Genomic DNA, 21,091 nt, shown 5'->3' with positions numbered 1-21,091 from the left:
AAAACAAAAAAAAAACGGTGTAATTCCAAAACAAAATAACCACTTTTTCAGTTTTGGGTTGCCTGTTAAATTGGACAGAAACAATACATTTAGAATCAACAGTGCCTTTTTATATACAGTAATTTTAATATTCGATGGACTTAAGAGTTTTATACGTTGTGTAAAAACCACTGTAGGATTTAAACCCGTCTAAATTTCCTGTGTTTTTTTTGGTCAAGTCATCGAGCCTCACTGCCGTGCCTTGACCAATGACGCAAAAATGTTTAGCAATTTCTCTTTGTTTACCTGTCAATGACATAAGGTTCAAATTCGGCAGCAATTGAGCAAAATCTAGAAGATAAGGTTTTTCAAGGACTCCTGGAAAGAACCATATGGACTCGAAAATGGTGACTTTAAGCAAAACAGCCCAGACGTTTTCAGTCAGAGCTTCCTGCTCATAATGGACACCAAGTTTCCAAATTGGCAAACTCAGCTTCATTGGATTGAATGCGGCCCACAAACTCAAAGGAGTCATTGGAAGCAGGCCCACTTGTGGAGCCCCTTTGGTCCATTCAGTGCAAAATATATATTTGTACACACAACAGGACAGATATGCTGTACATTTACAGTTCTGTACAAATAAGAGACAAACACGATGACTGCGCACATGGTCCACATACATGTGGTTTTTTTTTTTTTTTCTCAAAACAGCCCTATCGGTTCATGGCCGTCTGACTGGCGATGAGCCGCAACCATGGAGATAGGCGGGCCACGCGCGGAAAGTGACGTTTAGTGGTAACATGCCAGACGAGACACATTCAAACTACATTGCACATTGCCAGAGCTCATTCAAAGTGACTTTTGCGGAAGAGCAGCGGAGCACCCCATCCTTATTACTCTCAAGCCTCGCTCGGGTCAAGCGCGAGGGCCTCACCGCAGTGATTTCCACGATGGAAAAAAAAAAACAATAACAATTCATCCTTCATCTTGGTTTTTTCCTGATAACAATATCGTCATGCAGAAAAAGCTAGTAAGGACAGTCAGTGTCTTGCAAGAGCCGAGCATGCGATATCAAGCGAGAACACGCCGCCGCCGCCGCCGCAGATCTTGCGGCCCCCGGCGCGGCTCACGGAGCCCACCGAGAAGCGCTCACATGCACGGGAGGATTCAAAAGTCTCGCCTCGGCGTCTGGCGGCACACGCCGCCGCTGCCGCCGCCGCCGTCCGTGTTAGTTAGCCGGCTGGCTACTCCGTCCTCGGCCACACTCAAGTTTCCCTTTGCATGCATCCCCATAGAAAAAGAAGGAACATTTTGGTTGGCGACGGTAGCAAAGGGCTTTTCGCCGCGGACGCAACAGTCTGTTTGTTCCATGGCATGCTGTCGAGGCAAAAGTAGCGAGCGGCGTCGCACGAGTCTTAGGTCGGTGGCTCGAGGAAACGCTTTGGTCCTCCGAGCGCTAGCGGCTGTCAACGACACAGTGCTAGCAGACGGGCATAGACAGGGACGCTCACAAAATGTTGATTGGGTCTCAAAGCAAATGTGTGGTTGTCAGCGTGTCACCTTTGCCATGGAGCACAAAGGCCCATGTCATTCATCCATGCTGTGAAAGAGGAGCGATGCGCAAAATGGCGTCGCCGTCGTTGGCTGCCGTGAAGGTGTCAATCCGACAGCTCGCATCATCGTGCCGCTTTGGAAAAGCACTTTGTGGGGTTCTTCTCTCTCTGCTGGGAGGGGGTGGTGGTGTCACTGTGTGTGCGTGTGTGTGAGTGTGTGTTAGGGTTAGGGTCACTCCAAACCAAAGGTGCTGGTCTCCTCCACGGCCGTCACCAGCTTCTCGTAGAGCATGGAGAAGGACGGGTAGGGCGGCAGGTCCAGCCGATTGAAGCAAGTGTGCGCTCTGGAGGACACACAGGTAGATGGACTTGGCATGTTTGGGTGACATTTCAGACACAAGTGACACATGGCTCAAAGGTTTGCGCTCGCTCGGCCCACCTGTCCAGCAAGCAAAATGGCTGACTTGATGGTGTGCTCCTACCTGGGTAAGGAGGTGATCTTCCCCCACTTCTCCACACAGAACCGGCGGGGTCCGTTACTTCCGCGTAGCGAAGCGAAGCCCTCATAAGGAATGCTGGACGTGCCCGTCACAAACTACATTGGAAAGAGGACACGGTGAAGACGTTCCACCGCCGTTCTTCTTGTTTTGTCCAAGGCAATACAGGCTTTTGGCCAGCGGGTGGCAGCATGTGCCTCACCTGCAGTAGGCGCAGCCTCTGCTCATTGTTGAACCTCTCCACAGCTGCCCAGAACCAGCGGATCACTATGTGGTTGTCATGGTAACCTGCCAGAGGAGAGGAAGGGGGGGGTGATGGCGGAGCATGAGTCAGAGGAATAACAAATAAGGTGATTCCGATGCTTTCATCTTTTGAAGGCTCTGCGGGCCGTGCAGACGCAGGACAGCGGCGAGACAGAGCCACATTATGAAAATTGGACCTTAGTTCCTCACAGTTTTCGCTTTTTAGCTTTGACGTTTCTCCGTGATGATTGTTTTTGTGTCTCTATTGGATGGTGTTTTGGGTATTGCTTCTATGGAAGCCAACTGACCTCCTCTGTACTCGGTGTTGTTCCTCCAGTCCGCCAGGTCGATCTCGGCCGTGCCGGCGATGACCAGCTCCAGCTCCCTGGCGTCAAACACCGACACCAGTCGCACGTCCACCACCTGAATATGGCAAAGGGGGCACAGGGTTGGAATTTGGATGCGGTGGCTTTTGAAGCCGGCGGCGGCGGCGGCGGCGGCGGCGGCGGCGGTACCTCGTAGAAGCCTCGCACCAGGCTCTCGGTCTGCTGAGCCACGCCCCTCTCGATGCGCCACTTGACCATGCGCTCGATGTACTCCTTCTTGTTCTTCTCCGACACGGGGATGCCGGCCCCCCCGGGCTTCAGCTCTCGCTCGGTGATCTGCAACGTCACACGAGTCACACCGACCCGCTTTGGGGGAAGATACAAATATTTACTCCATTTTTTTTTTTTTTTTAACCTGGGCAACGTTTTATCCTTCACCACTTTTTTACAGTGGTTTGTTTTGACAGTTGTACTTTAAGCTATGCAAATGACTCAAAGTAGTTTTACATCAATTTTCCAAGCGGGTACCTGCCCAAAGACCTCCTCGTTGACAGTGAACGTGAGATCCAGCATGTCCTCGATGTCGTTGTCCTTCATCCACTGCAAGCTCTGGTGGAACTCCTCGTCCAGGAACTCCAGGTCACTCAGATCGCACGGTCTGCGCAAGTAAAAAAAGAAAAGCATCGTAAAACATCCCAGAGGTTGTTTGTGCGCTTTGAAATACAAATCATGCGCGGCTTGCAATCAGGCCGTCGCAAATGCGGACAAACAAAGTTGGCCAGATCCAAACGAAACGAGCACCGATGCCGTAGGTTCAAATGGGAGTGCGGTAAACGGACGACCGCCGCCGCCGCCGCCGCCAAAAGAAAACTCGCGTGAAGCTAAGCGGCCCTGCAAAAGTCGCACGGGGTTTAAAACGTTCGCCCGCTCGCTCGCACGACTTACATGCGTAGCAGCCCCTTGTAGAATGGACGAGTGAAGAAGGCATCCAGCAGATACTGATGGACCAGGGCCAGGCCCAGAATGCGCCCGCTAAATCGAAACCTTAAGACACGCAAACGCACGTGTCTTCACTTCCACCCGCCGCAATGAGCGGCACTTGCCAAACGGCGGCGCCAAACCATTCGTGGTGATTGTCCACAAAGGCCGACATGGGGCTGATTTGGACCGTGTACGTGTCGTTGGCCGAGTATTCAAACAGGCCGTAGTAAGGGTTGAAAAGCTCTCTGGACACCAGGAAGAAGAATTCTCTGGAGGGGCCGCTGTAGTCCAGCCTGCGCAAAAACAAAACGGTGACGGCCGGCGCCGGCCGTGGCTTTCCACGGTGCGTTGATTTGCGCTCACCCGTCCTCGCCCACGAAGCTGACGTAGAGTTTACTCCTCTGCAGGTCTTTGCGGGAGTAACACATGATTTGGTTGAAGGCGTCCTCCAGGAGGTGGTCCCGCCGTATGATGAGCCTAGGTGACAGTTCAGAAAACAATTGAAGGCAATGGATGAATCGTGTTTCACTTGCACATACTTGACTTTGCCGGGGCCCTGCCCGTATCCCTTGGTCTCCAGTTTCCGATAGAAGTTCCTCAGCTTGGCCTCAAAATCTCGCTTGTAGGGCGCGGGAGCGCGTGCGTTGGCCCGTTGGGTGCCTGACGGAGAAAAAGGAGGGAAAGGTCCGGCCGGGAGAGGGAAAGGCGGCAGGGTGAAAAGTTCAGCCACGCGTCTTCTCACCCGGGGAACTCTGAGGAGACGAGGACAGGCTGTAATTTGGGTGGAGCAAAGGCGGCACGTAGGACATCACCTCCTCTTCAAATAAACTGCGGACAGAGGGGGGGAAAAAAAAAACCATCCGATTTGCAACCTGCACGCGTGCATGTGGGTGCGTGCGGGCGAGCGAGCGAGCACCAACCTGAGCAGCATGACCAGGTCGGCGTCCCCGGACAGACGCGCCAGCCCGACGGCGCCCTCGCTGCGGATGAACTGCACCTTTTCCCTGCGAGCCACACAAGCAAGCGCGTGCCATTGGCTGACGGCGAGGACTGAGCGCCAGGCGGCGGAACCTACTTGAGGGAGTTGTTCCTGGCAAGCTCCGGTTGTCTTTCCTGCAGCACCTCAAAGACGTTGGGCTGCCTCAGGAAGGCTACGATCTTGTCGTTGTACGCTGGAGGACGGCAACGAGAAAGACACGTCATGGCAAAGGCGCTCGGCGGCGGCGCTCTTCCTCGGCGGCCCACGCACCGACGGGCACCGGCTCGTGGTACTGGCCGGAGCGACTGGACCCGCCGAAGGTGTTGGAAGGTCGCGGCGCGGCGGACGGGTTGCTTTGCCGTGAGTCGTCGCCCACCTGCGGCAAAAGGAGCTGCTGAAGGTTCAGCTCGCATCCGGGCTCTGACGCATTGTGGGAATGCGCTGACACGACTCTGGGATAACTCACCTCGCCGGCGCTGTGGCTGCGTTGGCGGCTCAGGTGCTGGCGGTGGGCAAGCAGCCCGGTGGAGCGAGAGCTCTGGAGAGGAAGCCGCGGGTCGATGAAGGTTGTGGAGCGACAGTTGTGATCCACAAAGAAGGGCTGACAGGGTGAAAGGCAAACTCGTTTAGGGGCTTCAAAGGTTTGGCAAGAGCGAGCGGCCCAGCCCGGCCCGGCCCGTCCAACCAAACTAATTGGAAGACACATCCATGCATGCATGCATGCATGCATCCAGCCAGCCAGCCAGCCACCTTGCCGGTGTGGTCGTGCTTCATTTCCCATCCGCGGGGAAGCTCCAGCTGCTTGTTGGAGAACATGTTGAGGAAGGTGACCAGGTCTCGGTTGTGCTGGTAGCGCTCAAAGTAGTGAGCGTCTCGCCGCACCTTGCTGATCATGTGCTTCAGGCAGGTGTTGCTCGTAAACATGCGGTAGGCACTCTGAACAAGAGACAAACACGGCTTTAGAAAGCTTTCAAGACCCCCAAAGACGGTGGACACTGACAGGGTTAGAATGCAGCACAGTAAAGAAGTCGGGACTGCACAGGAACTTGGCGCTGGGCGACTGGAGCAGCAACGACAGTCGGGAACGACCGCTGGAGTGACCCACCAGACTGTCTCGTCTGTATTCTAGGAGAAAGAAAGAAAGAAAGAAAAAAAAGGCTTACACGACGACGCCGATTGTTTGTCTGGTCATGGGCGTGTTCAAACGGACCGGAAATGGAGTGAGGAATGAGCTCAGCTTCTGGTTCTGGTTCCGGGAGCAGCTCAGCAGGGCTTTCCTCCGGTCTATCGCTGTTGGTTATGGTTCTTCGAATGCTCTGGTATCTAAAAATACAATCAGCAATGGCAAGTCGGAGCTATCCGTTTGCATTTTTGGGAAAACTCAAACAAACGACAGCTTGAAATTCCAAGAAGAAAGCTAGAGGTCAAGGTGAAAAAAGGTGACAACATCACAGTCCCCTGACGTCAACAAAAATACATTGACACTACATTTTGGGCCTGAGGAAAAAAAGTGGCATCACAGCAAACTATATCAATGACGGACAGGGGGGGGGGGAGAAGAAAAAAGCACCAACGTTTTCTCCCAAATACCTGCGATTGAGTTGCTCCATCTGCTGAATGGAGTTGGAGCGGGTCAGACCCTGCGGCGCGGGGGGTCCGGTGGGCCTCTGCCACGTTGTGGTCCTGTTCACGTGGTCCACAAAAAAAATCCTGCCGTGACTGTCGATCCGGGCCTCCCAGTCTGAGAGGACACGAGCAAAAGTTGCTGAAACATCCGCAACGACAACATCCGAAGAAGAGGCTGGAAATGGAAATCGAGACCGGAAGCCGACAGAACATTTGAGCGGCCCCGACGATACACCAAACAAACCAATGATGGAAATGCTCAAGTACATCAAGACGTACTCGGCGGCAGAGGCTCGTCCACTCGCTGGTAACGGTGAATATCGTGCCGTACGGACGGAAGCGAGCGCACCGGATGGCCGTTGACGGGCGTCCCTGCGTAGGGACAAACGCAGCCACTCCACAAACGGAGGATTTGCAGATTGACAAAATGTTCGGGGACCTGCTGGCCATACCTTCCTCTCCGTCTGTCTCGCCGCCAACTTGCTCAGACTTGGCAGAGCCCGTCTCGTCGTGCGGCTTGGGCTGGTCGCCGTCCGCCTCTTGGGCCACGCCGCCCGCCTCTTGGGCCACGCCGCCCGCCTCTTGGGCCACGCCGCCCGCTGCCTGCAGACTCATCTTTCTCTCGCCTATCTCCTCGGACGCCCGAGCTGAAGCTGCTGCTTCTCCTCGGGCCTCGGGACAATCTTCACGGTGGACAGGCGGACCGCGAGGTGGCGGCGGCTGCGGCGGGGGGTCGGCGTCCATCACACCTCCCCCTGGATCGATGGCTGCATCGGCCCCTTTCTCTGCTTCCTACGAGCGGAACGATCAGAAAAGGGAACACCATCTGCAGCAGCTACTCGAGTATATTCACAAAGTCCATCAAGTCGAGCTGGCAAATTTGCCAGAAAGAGATCAGTGGGTTGAAACTCACCACAGCTGTGGTCAAGGTGACCGGACAACTATCTGACGACGACGCCACCGTCTGCCGGGCTGTGGCCATGGAGCACGTGTCCACCTCGGAAGAAGGCTCCTCGCCGGGTCCCCCTCCCACCTCCAGGGCCTCCCCGTCCTCCGGCAAAGCTTGGCGGCAGGCGCTCTCTGCGAACGGCGCTTCCTCCGCCTCGGAGAATACCTCCGCCTCCAGAAGGTCATCTTGTTCCGCCTCCGGAGCGCCGGCACGCTCCGGTTCGTCGTCTGCGGACGGCTCGAGGACCGGTCGCAGCTCAGGAGACGGCACGTCTTCATCCGGACCGCTGGTATCCGGAGGATCCCCGTTAAGTAGCAGCGGGGACGACATGGGAGGCAGTTCTCCGAAAGCGGAGCGCTCGTCATCCTCGTCCGAGTCAATGTGCAACATGGCGCTGAGCCGCGTGTGCGTGGGGAAGCTGGAGCGCAATTTGGGCGAGGCTGCGCCCAAGGGCCTTTCGCCGGGCCCCTTGGGGGCCTCGATAGCATCCAGACCCTCGCTGAAAGACCTCTGGAGCAACTCGCCGTGGCCCTCCAAAAACCTGGCCCCGCCGGCTCGGACGAGCAGCAGCTCCTTTTCCGGGTAGGCCGCCGCCGCCGCCGCCTCGGCTTCCCAGATACCTCGAGGACTCTGCGATCCGATGGGGGAGCTTCCTACCGAAAGCACTCCCGGAAGGTGATGAGGCAGGTCCTCGTCGTCCGAAGGCGTCCCCGGAGCTCCGTTGAAGGTGGAAAGGCCAATGATGGAATCCGGAGAGGCACCTGGGCAAACGGAGACTCTTAATATCAGCATTGATTGATTGTTTGTTTTAGTATTCATCTCGTTCCTTACCGTCAGGTCCGGTGGACGTGAGTTCAACCTTAAACTGCAGCTGTCCGCTGACGTGCTCCGTGGGCAGGCGGCGGCACAGGGGAAACGTGACGGGCTGGACTCTGCAAGACGCGCCCGCCATTCATCTTTAGAGCATGCTCCCATTCGGCGGCTGAGCACCTACCCGGGTATTTTCTCAATGAGCCGCTGCACGGGGATGGTCAGCTGACCCAGGAAACGCTTGATGATGGGCCGACTTTTAGCAAACTTGTCCTTCACCTCAATGTACAGGATGTCTGTCATCAGGGCGACAAATGTATATTTCTGCAAAGAGACGCCCGCGTCGGGCTCGGGTTAGATCGCTCGTAGGAGAAGAGAGAGAAAAAAAAAAAATAGGGGTTCAGCCTTCTGGTGCCCCGACCTACCTCTCCGTGCCAAGTGGGGTTGACGGTGTTGGCGATGATGGCCGAGCGACGTTCCTGCCCGTGGTGGCTGAAGACGGGAAAGACGCTCCTCTTGCCCGGGTGGATGGACATCTTGAGGTACGGATCGGGATGGAAGAACATGCCTTTCTTCAGGCCGCTGGCACGCAGATCTGCGGGCCGACAGCGAGCGCTTTCATTTGCACTTTGGCTTAGGGAGGAAACCGACCCACCTGTCAAGGTGAAGCTTATCAATTTCCGAGGATGCTCCACGCCCACCTGCTCGGCCAGACCCTCCACCTAAAGGAGCGAAGAACGGTCCAAATCACGGATGGCTATCTGTGTTATTTGGCCTTTCCCCCTGTCACAAACCAGGACGGCCGTATTCTTCACAGTGATGCAGGGGGTGGTTGCTCTCAGAGCTCCGCTCACTCCGTGGTAGTACTTGAAGCAGATCCTGGTCTCCGCTGTGAGAAGAGCAAAAAGAATCGATGCTGCCAGTCGAGCGTCTCGGTCGGTGAAGCTCAGGTACTCACGTTCCATGAAGTAGGGCCCGGCCTCCAGCCTCCAAACGATCTGCCCCTTCTGGGTACCGTTCACCCCTCGGTTCTTACAATCCCACACGTTTGACGGACTGGTCTCATCTGCGAAGACCAGAACACAACCTGAGACCAATTGCTCCCTCGCGTGAAGGCGTTCCAGGAACAGAAAGAAGAAGAAAGAAAAAAAAAAAAAGTCAGACAGACACACGAAAAGTCTCACTCTTGCCGTTTGCAGCAGCAATCTTTGTATTTTTTTTGCAAAGAGTCGAACTCGCTGACATAGTTAACGCTCGGATCGATGACCGAGCAAAGGCGTCATCCGATGTCTGCTTGGTCGACGGTCGGCTGTGAAGACCTCGGCGTCAATAATGAAGTCCTCCGTCGATATCGAGTGACCCGATGGCGCCGGATGGCACCGGATGGCGCCGGACGGCACCCGACGGCACCCGACGGCACCCGACGGCGAGCTGACAGCTTTTCACGTGGTTACAGGCTGAAAGTCTGAAAGTGCTTGCTTAGATCCCATCCAGCGAGAGGAAGGAAAGGACTTTGCCTCTGCGTTGCGATACTTTTGGAGGAGAGCGCGGGCGGGGTCTCCATGACAAATGTGCCTGTTGGACACTATTACTCGAGTATTACTTTTCAGCCCAGTCAGAGAGATGGATAGCCTTGTTCAGCACTCACTCCTTCTTCCCTGTAAGCACAATTCTCAATAGCAACTACGCTAGCCCGGTTAGCATCGCGGACAGAATTGCCTCCCAAATCGAATCCGGTCCCCAACCGAATCCCGGCCTTACCGATATGGTAGAGTCCGATCCAGTCGGTGGCGTCCACTTCCTCCTTGATGTCCCAGGATATGACCAGGGTCTGGCCCCGGTTCAGCGTAAAGTCCAGGGTGGACGCGGTCAGCGAGGACCTGGTCTGCGAGCTCACCAGGTCGGTGTCGCTGTTGGCGCGGGGGAGGCCCACGGGCCCGCTCACCACGGACACGGCGTCCAGCGAGGCCCCGCCCCTCTCCGCCAGGCTGCGGAGGTTCTCCGGGCTGAGGGTGTGCCGAAGGTTGGGGCTGCGCCGCCGCGGGGCCGAGAGGTGCTCGCGGCCCCCCACGGCCAAATTGGGTACGGCGTTGTGCGTGCGGGTCCTGGCCGGGAGGACGGCCGTGGCGAGGGACGGGCGCATCTTGACTTTTATTCACCATCCATGGCGTTGACCCAAAGCCGGCCGGGCTCTTCACTCATTACCTGGAGACGGGCAAGGACCGGAGAAGCCGTGAAAGTACTTTGAGCAATTGGACTGACTTTCCACACAAGCAATTCAAACCTCGACCTTGAGAACTTTTGCAGTGTAAATAGCAGGCAGGAGAGAGCAGAGGCAAGCAAAAGCAAAAGCAAAAGCAAAAGCAAAAGCAAAAGCAAAAGCAAAAGCAGAGCATTTGCTATTTGGGCCACAAGTCAAATGATTGCAACGGTCCATCTTGTCAGAAATCAAACGTGAGCAACACACACAAAGTCACCACTAAGTCACTCAATCGGCGCCGCTTGTGCGTTTAATCTCCGTTCGGCTGCGGATTACCCATTGATTCGGGGGAAATGACAGGAGGCTCGGATTGATATGACAATCTAAAAATAGCCATGGTGAGAACACGTGTCGGCCAGACACCTGGAGAGAGTCGAGCCGCCGCGCGGCGGACAAATCAAATCCCAGCGAGCGAGCGATGAAGCTGCGGCGGCGGGCGGCAAAACTCTAAACTGCTCTCAATTGGAATGTTTCCAAATCAACTCGTATTTGGTAACATTTGGAAAAGCCTTGAGGTGCTTTTGCAGGCCAAAGTGCGGTTGTGCTCTATTGATTGCCACTTAATGAATTGCACCACCGTGCCTTCCTTGGTGGAGACGAGGGAGGGATCCCTAGCTGCCGTCTGTGCTGGAGGTGACTGCAGCACTTTGTTGCATGACACGACGGGCACCTTGGGGAGCGCGCGTGCATACGCACGCACGCACGCAGCCAGGGCATTGAACCCTGGCCATCGGAGGAAGCAAGAAGAGCACCTTTTTTAGCTTTGCTCCAGCGCAGTCACCCCTCAAGCGTTCCCTCCCACTGTGATTCTGCGATGACGACGGCGACTCGATGTCACCGTCTGCTTTGGCTCGAAAGCAGCACCACGTCGAATTGGAACGCTACTTTGAACAGCTCAATTTGAAATGGAACAGGCCTTTGAAGCGGGCACATTTAAGAGCGTACTCGTGGAATTTGTTCTGGGAACAAGCTCGCAACTCAAATGAAGTCAAAAGCAAAAGCTTCCCATTTGAAATATTGCAGGCTGTTCGCTCCCGTTGACAAAGGTTGCATTTGGTGTTAGCTTTTTTCTTCACACGCCGCCGACCGACACGAGCGACATGTCATAAACATTGTTGAAATTGTGCTCAGCTTGTTAGGGCTGTTATTTATGTTGCATTCTATTTTGGTAGGTAGGGTAAAGGAAAATGGCTGTGACTGAAATGTCATCTGCTCACTGCCTAACAATTGAGCAATTGTTTGAGAATTGCGCCAAACGAACAGCAAAGTCGTGCACCGACCGAATGACTGACTGACTGCATGGTGCAGATCCAATCCAATTGGAGGGAATGTGGCCTTGGAACTCAACTGGGCCTCACGGTTCCAATATTATTTGGCGCGAGGGGGAGCGTATGATTCCCTGACAAGTCATCCACAGGTTGGCTACCCCTTCCATCTTTGTTTACCTGCCACGCACGCACGCACGCACACCACATTATTTATCATGACTACCGCACTCAGGCAGGCAAGACACTGAAGCAAGGTATGCGTTGTGCGTTCCTTCAAATGGTTATTACGCAACAACTCGAAACCCCCCCCCCCCCCAACTTGAATCCTTCTCCATCCATGTGCGCCTTGCATGCATTGCATGCAATATGCATACATGCATGTGATGCATGGCTATTGGACTGCTGCGGGAATTCCCTACGTCATTTTCCACGCTCGATTAGAATCTTGCCAAGGGACGCATGCATGCAAACGTCGACGACACGACACGACACGACTGCATGGGAGCCATCGCGCTTACCTTTGACGCAGAGGCAAAATCAGCAAGAGCAGCACCGAAGAGGAGGAAGATGCGCTGGCTGGCTGGCTGGCTGGCTGGCTGGCTGGCTGGCTGGCTGGCTGGCTGGCTGGCTGGCTGGCTGGCTGGCTGGCTGGCTGGCGGGCGGGCTGGCGGGATGGCAGGCTGGCTGGGTATCTCTTCTTCCCCACTTGCAGCTCGTTATCCCCGCAGTCTAAATGAGGCGAGACGGGCGGGGTGCAGCCGCGGCGGCTCTGGGCCCCTCCCACACCCACGCGCACATCCACCAGCGGCCGGGGGTAGTCACGTAGAGCGGGATGGATGGATAGATGGATGGATGACTGGATGGATGACTGGATGGTGGTCCCGGACAAGCAGCCTTCCCAAGCCAAAAACAAAAATATCCCAAATAAGTCTCGGGATGACGTAGTGTCCCTCTCTACTGCAGCTGTGCTGTAGTTCTATTATAAGAATCCACGCATGGAATCATGACAGCAGCTTTTTTAGTATCCACATGACGTCTTCAGGGGTTCCTGTGCACCACTATTTGAAAAAAAAAAAAAAAAAGGTGGGGGGGGGGGGGTAAACTCGTGCTTGCCGCAGAGCGCGAGGGAGTACGGTTGGCAACACAATGGCGCCCCCTGGCAGGCCCTTGGACGACATGCAATACGTTCATTTTCGTTATATCAAGCAGTTATTTCTCGACAGTGTCTTCTTTACGTGTTATGATTATTATTTCTAATACATATAGGTTTTAATTTGATGTAAAATTGCGGCTGGCAAAACGGCGGCAAAGTGGCGCCCTCTATTGGCCAATCAAAAGTATTGAAACGGAAGGATTTGTTTCTGTTGTACGCTGGAGACCTTCAGATTTCAGATCAAAAGAGGAATAAGAGAGAAAGGTTCAGAAGGCCAGAAGCGAGGTCGTGCCAAGGGAGACCCGAGCGGACAGACGTTACGGACGCTTTAGTCCGGAAAAAGTCAAACAAATAAATTGATGGTACAGTACTTCAGTTTTTATTGAGATAAATACTTATTGCAGTTGGCGTAACAAAATCTACTGCTACTCAGCTACTTGACGAGAAATGACTTACAAAGTCAAACTAACGCAGGTTCTGTTCACTTTAAAAGACCGCAACTATGAAAGATACGATTCAAGTAACTCCACACGACTGCTGGGTGGGAGGGAATCTTTCACCGTCACCGTGAAAAACACAAAGATTCCCGCTAACCTGTCCGCCGCCGTCCAATCGACGTGCTTCAAAGTGGCCCGGCAATGGCAGCTTCAAAGAAAAGTGGCGGGGTTCCCAAGCCACGTCATGGCTTCTGGAAACTTGGACACGTGACGACGGAGCAGCCTATCAAATGGGATGCTGGCCAACAGCGGATTCTTTGGCCCAAAATCTTGACACGACTCAATACGGAGAACACAATGCCTGTGGAAAATGCTGAGGAAAGAATGCTTGAAATGTTTGAATCCATGGAGAAACACGGAATGAATAGAAAGGACAAAGAAGGAGAGAGTGATTGGTCCTGGGCTCTTTCGCATTCACACAATAATGTTCATGTTTTCACAATCGAGTGCACTCGAGTTTTTCCAGTGTTTTGCAAAGGGATTTAAAGAGCGTGCCCATCCGACCGCTGGCGGCCGGCCGGCCGGCTATTTGGGACGGAAGGTCACTCGGCGCATTCGGCTATCTCGGCCCCGTCCACCAGCAGCGTGTGAATGAGTCCGTCTCGGCGCTTTCCGCTGCTCACCGCCTTGACGCAGCAGTTGTGCTCGCCCAGGGTGAAGTGGGTTTCCGTGCCGTCGTCCACAAACTCGCCCTTGGAGTCGACACACACTGACTTTGGAATTTGCTTCAAACAATACGGAACTCTTTTTCTGTTCTGATTATCGACTCTGGAAGTGACAAAGGCCCGCCCCGCCGCGCCGCGCTGCCTCCGTTGTCTTTACGGGTGCTCTCTAGATTTCGCTTTCTGAAAGCCCTTTTGAAATGTTTTTTTTTTATATTCCTACAGGACCCCGCCCGGCCTCTCCGGTCGGTCTCGAGCGCTGGCTGGCTCGCACAATCCTTGATGCTTAGCAGTATTTTGACAAAAGCATATCACATCATTTAAATGGTGGGGGGGGGGAAGAATTTGCCCATAAATGCACTTACTGCAGTTTCAATCTTCTGTCCATTACACCAAACATCCATGGTGTCTTTCTCTGCAAGACAAGAAAGGGAAGCTGATGTTTCGCCCATCACTTGATGATAAGTCCTGCCGGTCGCGTGGCCACCCCAGACGCAGTGTACGAGGAGGAACTCACCCAAGACCACCCTGGAATCCATCCCGTCCAGGTTGAGCAGCCAGGTGCTGGTCACCTTGGACCTATTCTCCTGGTACTTCTTCAGGCTCTTGCCGTTGATGTCCAACGTGTACTCGTAGGCGAAGCCGCTGATTGCGTCGATGTTGATGGTGGCTTTGGTGTCCAGCTTGCCCACCGTGAAGGTCTCCTTGCCCACCAGCTTGAACATCCACTCTCGCCTCAGCACCTCCTAGCAAAACAAAGTTCAAGAATAGGTACTATTTGAGCCCGCCCCCTTCTCATAGGTTGCTTGAATGCACCTTCCCGTCGACGTAGATGACCCTCTTGCCGGTGGTGGTGCCGTGCTCGAAGGCGATCCTATGGACTCCGTCGCTCAACGCCACGTCCCACACGGCAGCGAGGTCGCCGGACATGGCGGACATGACAACCTTGGCGAGGGAAAGAGATGAGTTGACACGTCCGGGCGCCCATCAATTAGAACTCGAGTGAAACGCGGTGAAGAGCAACGAGGTCAAAATTGCTTTTAATGTAACTTGACATTTCAGCGTCATCCCTTGAAAATAACAGCGAACGATCCTCGCGCAAGATCACACATTAGTCCCTAATTGTTTGATATGCGCATCAAATAAAAGTAACAGCTCGACTTGAGTAACTTTTAACAATCAATGAATGGGTTTTGATTGCTTTTGGCTTCAGGCAGCCCGTCAATTATATTTATTTTGAAAACAAAACCGGAAACACCGCTGCAAGAACGGTCGTAATCTCTGCTATTAGCTTGTATCCGCCGCTAGCTCGCGTCATCGTACATACCCAGAAAATTCCCTTTTCGGGGTCATTTGATAAAACTTACTCTGCATTAATGTAGCCTTTTAACCATCACCAATTACCTTGACTGTCTTGCGGAATGGGGTGTAGCGTCTAATAGACGACTTTCGACAAAAATTGTGGGGCGAGCTTGAGCCGTATGTACGGTGTCGTGTAACCATAGCAACATGACATCCGCCTACGTGTATGCTTGGCCACGCCTTCTTAAAATCCAACGCGGCTTCTAAGCTTAAAAAAAAAAGAAGAAATCTCGTTTTCGTGTCTTGTTGTATCCGAACAATGTTGTTTTTTCACTTTACAGTACTGTTTATACTATATGTTAATGAGAGCTCTCATTTTTGTGTTGCATTTCCCGCTTCAGCCAGAGAGCGGCAGCAGTCAATAACTCTTAACGGCATTCCAAATGTTAGGAAGAGTTTCGTCTTTCCTGCAAGCAGAAACCATCAAACGTCGTTACGTGCGAATGTTGTTTGTCTGCAAGTAGGCTGCCTATCCCCCAATTGACCATGCAGTTTAGGGTGTGTCCTGTTTCTCTGGCCAAAAGTCTTGTGGAATCGCCCCTCCGGGGAGGCTCACTCGCTCGCGGTGCTTTTATTTCACTGTGTGGGGCTCCTTTTCCATTGCTTCATTCAGACGAAGACGCAATGGAGACGCACTCGTAGGCTTGCGTTACACGGGCTTTGACTTTCCCCTAAAACCCGATCCGCCGCTTTTATGCTCCCGAAGTTAGTCGCAATCACGGTCAACCGCGTTTGCCGACCGAGGAATTTTCCGGCCTCCCAGTTTAGGCTAAAATAACACGTGCAGAAAGCAGCCACGGAAATGTGCGGCGGTGCGTCCAAAACAGAGGACGGCTTGTGGAGGAGAAAAGCCAATAGGTATCGGCGTTAGGTTGACAAAGGCGCTCGCTCTCTAGACCCGCCGCTCGTTGCCATTCCTGTCAAATAAGCCAACACAGCAGGCCTTTGTAAACACACACACACACACACATACAAAGATTTCATAATACAGGCATTTTGGCATGGAGGGTGTTATCCTCATAAAAGTTGCTCGCTCATCCAGATTGAGACGCAATGTCATAGACTTGTTCCTCGGGTAACCTTTGCCATTTGACACACTCGACTGTCTCTCGCTCGTTAGCTTTACGAGCGGCAAAACAAAACAATCATGTGCCAAAATGAGATACTGGAAAAGGATCCAGAAAGAAAGTCCAGTTGTAATATATTTCACGCAGGATGCCGGTTTATTATCCAAAACAAGGACAAATATTACATGTGCGCAATGTAGGAGGAACAGTCATGCAAAATGGCCGCCCCTCTTAGGTGGATAAAAACAGGTGCGTTTTGCCTGTTCAATTCATATTCCACAAACAAAACCTAAATGAAAACGCTGTGTTTCGACGAGTTGGGCTGCACAGAACATATCACAAAGAACATTTTTGGGTTGCGTTACAAAAACCCAAAGGATTTGTCTTGGCATACCACTAGAGGGAGGGCGTCTCGCGAGCTCCGATTTCTAGATGGCAGCATGGCAAAGGAAGCTAAAGTGCAAGAAGGGGAAATGGAAGCAACGATCATGCGTGTCCTGTCAACAGCTTGCTCAAACTGGAATCTTTTGCTGAGTCATGGGGCCCAGCGGGGACAAATAGCGAGACGCTAATCACTGACACGCTGGAGGTGTGACAAGAACGACTTGTATTCATTCATAAAGCGGCAAACAAAATCCCTCTTTGTCACCAAGCGCACCACTGTTGATTCCTTTACATTCCTGACAAATAGAACGACAGCGCCTTTCGTGTCGATTCAAGAAGGAGCAGTTGAAAACATTTCGTTTTCACCCCGCTCGCCAAGGTCAGGCGACGCGTGTCGTTCTCTGCCTCGTGGTCAAAATCGCCGGAACTTTCAAGGCCGTTGAGAAGAAGCTGCGGAAGCTTTCGTTCTTTTTTATGGACCCGCCAAGACAATATGTCGTAAAATGGAGTCCAAAGTCCATTGATGAAAAACGCCCGCCCGCAGTCAACGCATGAGTGATGAGCGTCAAAATTGCGGTCAACCAGCGAGACAGTTTTGCGGTTGACACAATCTTAGCCTTGAGCAATCCCGACATGGGACTGTGTCAGCCCCCCCACCACTCAAAACCAAACCAAAAAAACCCACTCTTTGTCTTGTGTGCTTCTCCAAATGAAAAGAGATGCAATGGGCGTATGGGCATTGTTGTCGCAAGAATGTTGTCAAACAGGTCAAAAGACAATTTGATGGCACCTGGCAAACCTGTTGGCAAATGGCAACCAAAAAATGACAGCGTAATTATGGACTCTTTGATGGCACCTGGCAGAAGCTGTTGGCAAATGCCAACCAAAAAATGGACTCTTTTGAAGTACAAGCAATGTTTGGAAAAACGTCCCATCAAAAAGTGATCATCCGAGGTGAAAGAATTGAAAAAGAACAAATGTGCAAATGCAAAGTCACAGGCGCCATTTCCAAGGTGTGATTTGTTTGCGCCAAACGGCCGTTGCTCCACTCGGACAGGATCGCTGCACTGGAATGTCAACACGCAATATTTTGCAGCCGCTTCCTGAATAAACAAAGGTCTGGAGCATCAGCATGAGCATCTGGCTTTTTTTTTTCCTTTTCTTTCCGGATGTAGTGAGAGAGACCTCCAAAGTGATTCCATGTGTTTGTTTGGTTCTCGTTTTTAAATGTTGCTAAACTGTCGGCTGTGAAAATGAGTCCAATGACTTTTTTCAATTGTTTTTATTTTCCCCCTTTCTCCAGCCTATCTATCCTGTCGGCCTGCTTAGTCATGCGCTAGCGTCACAATGGGTGAAAGAGTCTCAGCAGCTCATTAAGCAAAACGTGACAGAACAGGTGGTGCTACATTTTTTGGGCAGATACAACAAGAGTAGCAAACGCTATGAATCAAATGAACCAATCAAATCCAACTCCCGGGCCATATTACGGCGAAACTCTCGTCTTTGCATCCAAATGTTTGCGGGAACTCTTTCGATGGTGATGGCGTTGCAAAATTCCCTTCCCAAACCATTGCAATTGTTTTCAGAGGCTTGAAATGGTCTTGTCAGCTCTTTTTAATACGCGGCGTTTTTCTTTTCTTTTTTGTTTTGATTTATTTGGTGCAAGCTGGCGGTTGACACCGCTGTCTACTAGCAAGAGGAGCATTGATTACACGCCACGTGGACCTTTTGCATGATTTTCAGGGGTGTGAAGCGGAAATGAAAGTCTGCGTGTGTTTGGTGCTCTGCTTGCCAAGCCAATGGATTCAAATCCCACCCTGGGAAGATGTTAGTCATGTATTCATTCAGATTTTCTCTGACTCACTGGCTGAAATCTTGAGGAAAGCGTGTGTCATTTCACAGGAGTCTCCCCAAAAGAAAGTCTACGTTTGGAAAGGAGAGAGCCTTCTAACTTTGTGACCTCACCGCCCAGACACGAGAGAGCCAGAGCCAGAGCCCATGAAAAACAGACGCCGCTTGTCTTCTGATCAAACGGCCACAATGCGTGTGATTCAAAGTCGGTAGCCCGGCTCCGAAGTTGAGGCGCGCTGAACTTTGGACCGGAGGCCGGCGCTTCTTTTTTTGGGCACACTTCCGCCGAGGAGTGCAAAAAAGCGCTAGACGTGAGGAGTCGGTTTGTTCGCAAGAGCCGAACTGCATGTTTCTCTTTTCAAAATGGCCCCTGGAGAGAAAACAAGTCAGAATGCAATGTTGCAATGCTCCATACCAGATGTGGACAGCTGCAGAGTTGAGTCATGTGCTGCACACGCACACACACACACACACACACACACAGCCAATAACTTTCATGTGGCCGACATCCAAAATGTCAAGTTTGGCATGGCTCTCACGTGAATGTTGAGCTTTTCCGCAACTCTACGGCCAAGCGGCCAAGTAAGGCGAGACGGTGCGACGGAGCCGCCCATGGGACGGGACGGGACGGCCCTCTATCCACACGCTTCCCGTGCTTTAGGGTGTCTCTGGGTTCACTTTTGAGGCAAGTCAAACAAAACGTCGAGCAAATGGAACACAAAGGCCAGCTAGATTTGAGGCACCGCAATTGTTTTGATCGTGGCTTTGGCAATCTCCTTTGTTTTCAAATTTGGAATAAAGGACCTGAAAAAGGTCTGTTGAGGGGATTCATTTGAAAAGTCATTGACGAGTAACATCTTTAGCTGTGGCCTGAATGTAAACTGAACTAAGAGGCGTGATTTTACAAGGATCTTCTAAATCCCGCCATAGCTTCACCGTCACCATCTGCTGCGGCCGGCTGGGCTGGGCTAACGGGGGTAGGGCTGTAGTCTGTTTCCACGGCAACGCTGTACCCTTCCTCCCAAGAAGTATGGGGGTGAGGGCTTTGTTTTTGCGGGTCCCGCACGTGCGGCGGCCTCGCTTCCTACCGAGGGCGGCCGACGCGCCGTGCTATGCCGCATTCCTTTCCCACCCAGCGGAGAATTGAAAGGGGCCAAGTCATGGTGAGATTAGGGAGGAAGGGAACCCCTCCCCCACTTTACAACAAGGTGAGCGTGCAAATGGAGCACCCGTCCCGTCCCGACCCCCAACACAGAATAGTGGGTTGTGAAAAAGTCCATCAGCAGCAACTAAAGCGCACAAACTAGGGAGCTACGTCGCAGCGTTTGCTCCACATCCTTCAAATGCATCTTCAACCTGTGGGTGAAGAAAAAAAAGAAAACCTCCTCATTTGGTGTTTATCACTCCAACACCGGTTGACAAATCCGCCGAGTCGGCCCGATGCGTGTGCAGAAACCTTCAAGGGATGAAAGGTCGGAAGATGCCAAGAAGTCGCTGGCAGGCAGGGAACTCAACTCCCCGTTGCGCTCGCAACGATTATCGTACTTAATGCAATTGCGGCTCGCTCGGCCAAAACAAACACGACACGTACGAGCGAGTGGATTTACGAGCGCCGGCCGGGCGGCCGACCGGCCGTCCAGAAAGTATGGCACGCGTTTGCCTCGTCATTCCAGATACGCTTTTGGAAAAAGAAACGCGACGACTCGACGCCCAAAAGAGCCGCCAGCAAACGGAGGCAAGGCCGGCGGGCCCGATGCGCCTTCTTCCATGCACTGAATAAAAGACAATAGGGCCACGCCGCTCCCCCCCCGACCAGGGGGGAAGGGCATCGCATTCCTCGGCTGACCCCCGCTTTGCGACGCCCATGAAAAGATAACAGGATTTATGCGGCCAAATCGTAGCTTGCACATTTGATCTGTTCCTCCATTCCAAAGGGCCGCAAATTGCCATTTCTAACTGCGCATTTGGTGTCTATCTGCAATTTTCGTGTTGTGTCATTTATAAATTTCCGAACAGGCAAAAATCATCACGGTGAAGATGAGTCACGCCGAGGGCGCTTCTCTTTCCCCTCATTTGTCACCCCCCCCCCCAGTCTCTGGTGAAAGTGCCGAGTCATCCCTCGGGGAAGAAGTGCAGTCTTGAAAGGGACGCTCGCTTTTTGATGGAGTGCGGTTTGAGGCTTTACGTTGGGCTATTGTGCAATGGGGCGGGCACTTTTATTTTCTTCAGAGTGCTGAGCTCAGGCGTCCGCCGAACTTGTGATTCACGATCCGGGCCTACTAACGTCGTAATGCGGGGCATAAATCTCCCGGTGGAAATGCTGCAAACTGTACAAACGAGTCGGCCGCGCGTCACGCCTCATTCGCGTCGGCGGCCCCAAAAAGCTCGGCGACAAAGTTGGAGGTTGTTTTGGGAGACTTTTGTCACACGCAAGACCAAAAACCGTCCTGGCTCGATAAGCGAGGAAGGAAGCAGCTCCGTTTTCCGCCATAGGATGGTCAAACGATGACGTCGTGCTCAGTTGCGCAAAGGTGTCGGTTCGAGCTTTGGGCCCGAGATGGCCGCCTCCTTCAAAATGGCCAGCGTGCCGGCCGCTCCGTCGACCTCACATTGAACGCTAGCAAATCAGTGGCCAATACAAGAA

General features: G+C 52.9%; 2 protein-coding genes across 3 annotated transcripts; both read right to left on the bottom strand.

Annotated features, from left to right (window-relative positions):
- Positions 1–102: 102 nt before the first annotated feature.
- On the bottom strand, positions 103–12,543 carry hecw2a (HECT, C2 and WW domain containing E3 ubiquitin protein ligase 2a). Its single transcript, XM_049728948.2, has 30 exons — positions 11,990–12,543; positions 9,705–10,148; positions 8,902–9,009; positions 8,738–8,832; positions 8,599–8,665; positions 8,369–8,538; positions 8,128–8,267; positions 7,965–8,065; positions 7,098–7,894; positions 6,637–6,976; positions 6,464–6,556; positions 6,149–6,299; positions 5,769–5,881; positions 5,559–5,683; positions 5,309–5,494; positions 5,025–5,159; positions 4,829–4,934; positions 4,655–4,751; positions 4,500–4,583; positions 4,322–4,407; positions 4,119–4,239; positions 3,943–4,056; positions 3,720–3,872; positions 3,544–3,642; positions 3,127–3,256; positions 2,788–2,934; positions 2,581–2,695; positions 2,232–2,317; positions 2,015–2,127; positions 103–1,876 (listed from the first exon to the last, which is right to left on the bottom strand). Exons 2-30 carry the CDS (start codon positions 10,084–10,086, stop codon positions 1,765–1,767), a joined length of 4,566 nt encoding a protein of 1,521 aa, XP_049584905.1. The 5' UTR covers positions 10,087–10,148; positions 11,990–12,543; the 3' UTR covers positions 103–1,764.
- Positions 12,544–12,980: 437 nt separating this feature from the next.
- On the bottom strand, positions 12,981–15,318 carry faima (Fas apoptotic inhibitory molecule a). 2 transcript variants are annotated; one of them, XM_049728679.2, is made up of 5 exons: positions 15,188–15,318; positions 14,600–14,728; positions 14,301–14,529; positions 14,149–14,198; positions 12,981–13,813 (listed from the first exon to the last, which is right to left on the bottom strand). In XM_049728679.2, the coding sequence occupies exons 1-5, from the start codon at positions 15,284–15,286 to the stop codon at positions 13,664–13,666; spliced, it is 657 nt and encodes a 218-aa protein (XP_049584636.1). In that variant the 5' UTR covers positions 15,287–15,318; the 3' UTR covers positions 12,981–13,663. The 2 variants fall into 2 exon arrangements, with proteins under 2 accessions (XP_049584636.1, XP_049584637.1); XM_049728680.1 differs by having other exon boundaries at positions 15,151–15,288.
- Between the last annotated feature and the right edge of the window lie 5,773 nt (positions 15,319–21,091).

The sequence above is a fragment of the Syngnathus scovelli genome, chromosome 8 (genome assembly GCF_024217435.2).
Source record: "Syngnathus scovelli strain Florida chromosome 8, RoL_Ssco_1.2, whole genome shotgun sequence".
NCBI classification, from domain to species: domain Eukaryota; kingdom Metazoa; phylum Chordata; class Actinopteri; order Syngnathiformes; family Syngnathidae; genus Syngnathus; species Syngnathus scovelli.
Note: the sequence above shows the minus strand (reverse complement) of the source record. Positions and strands in the feature narration are given on the sequence as shown.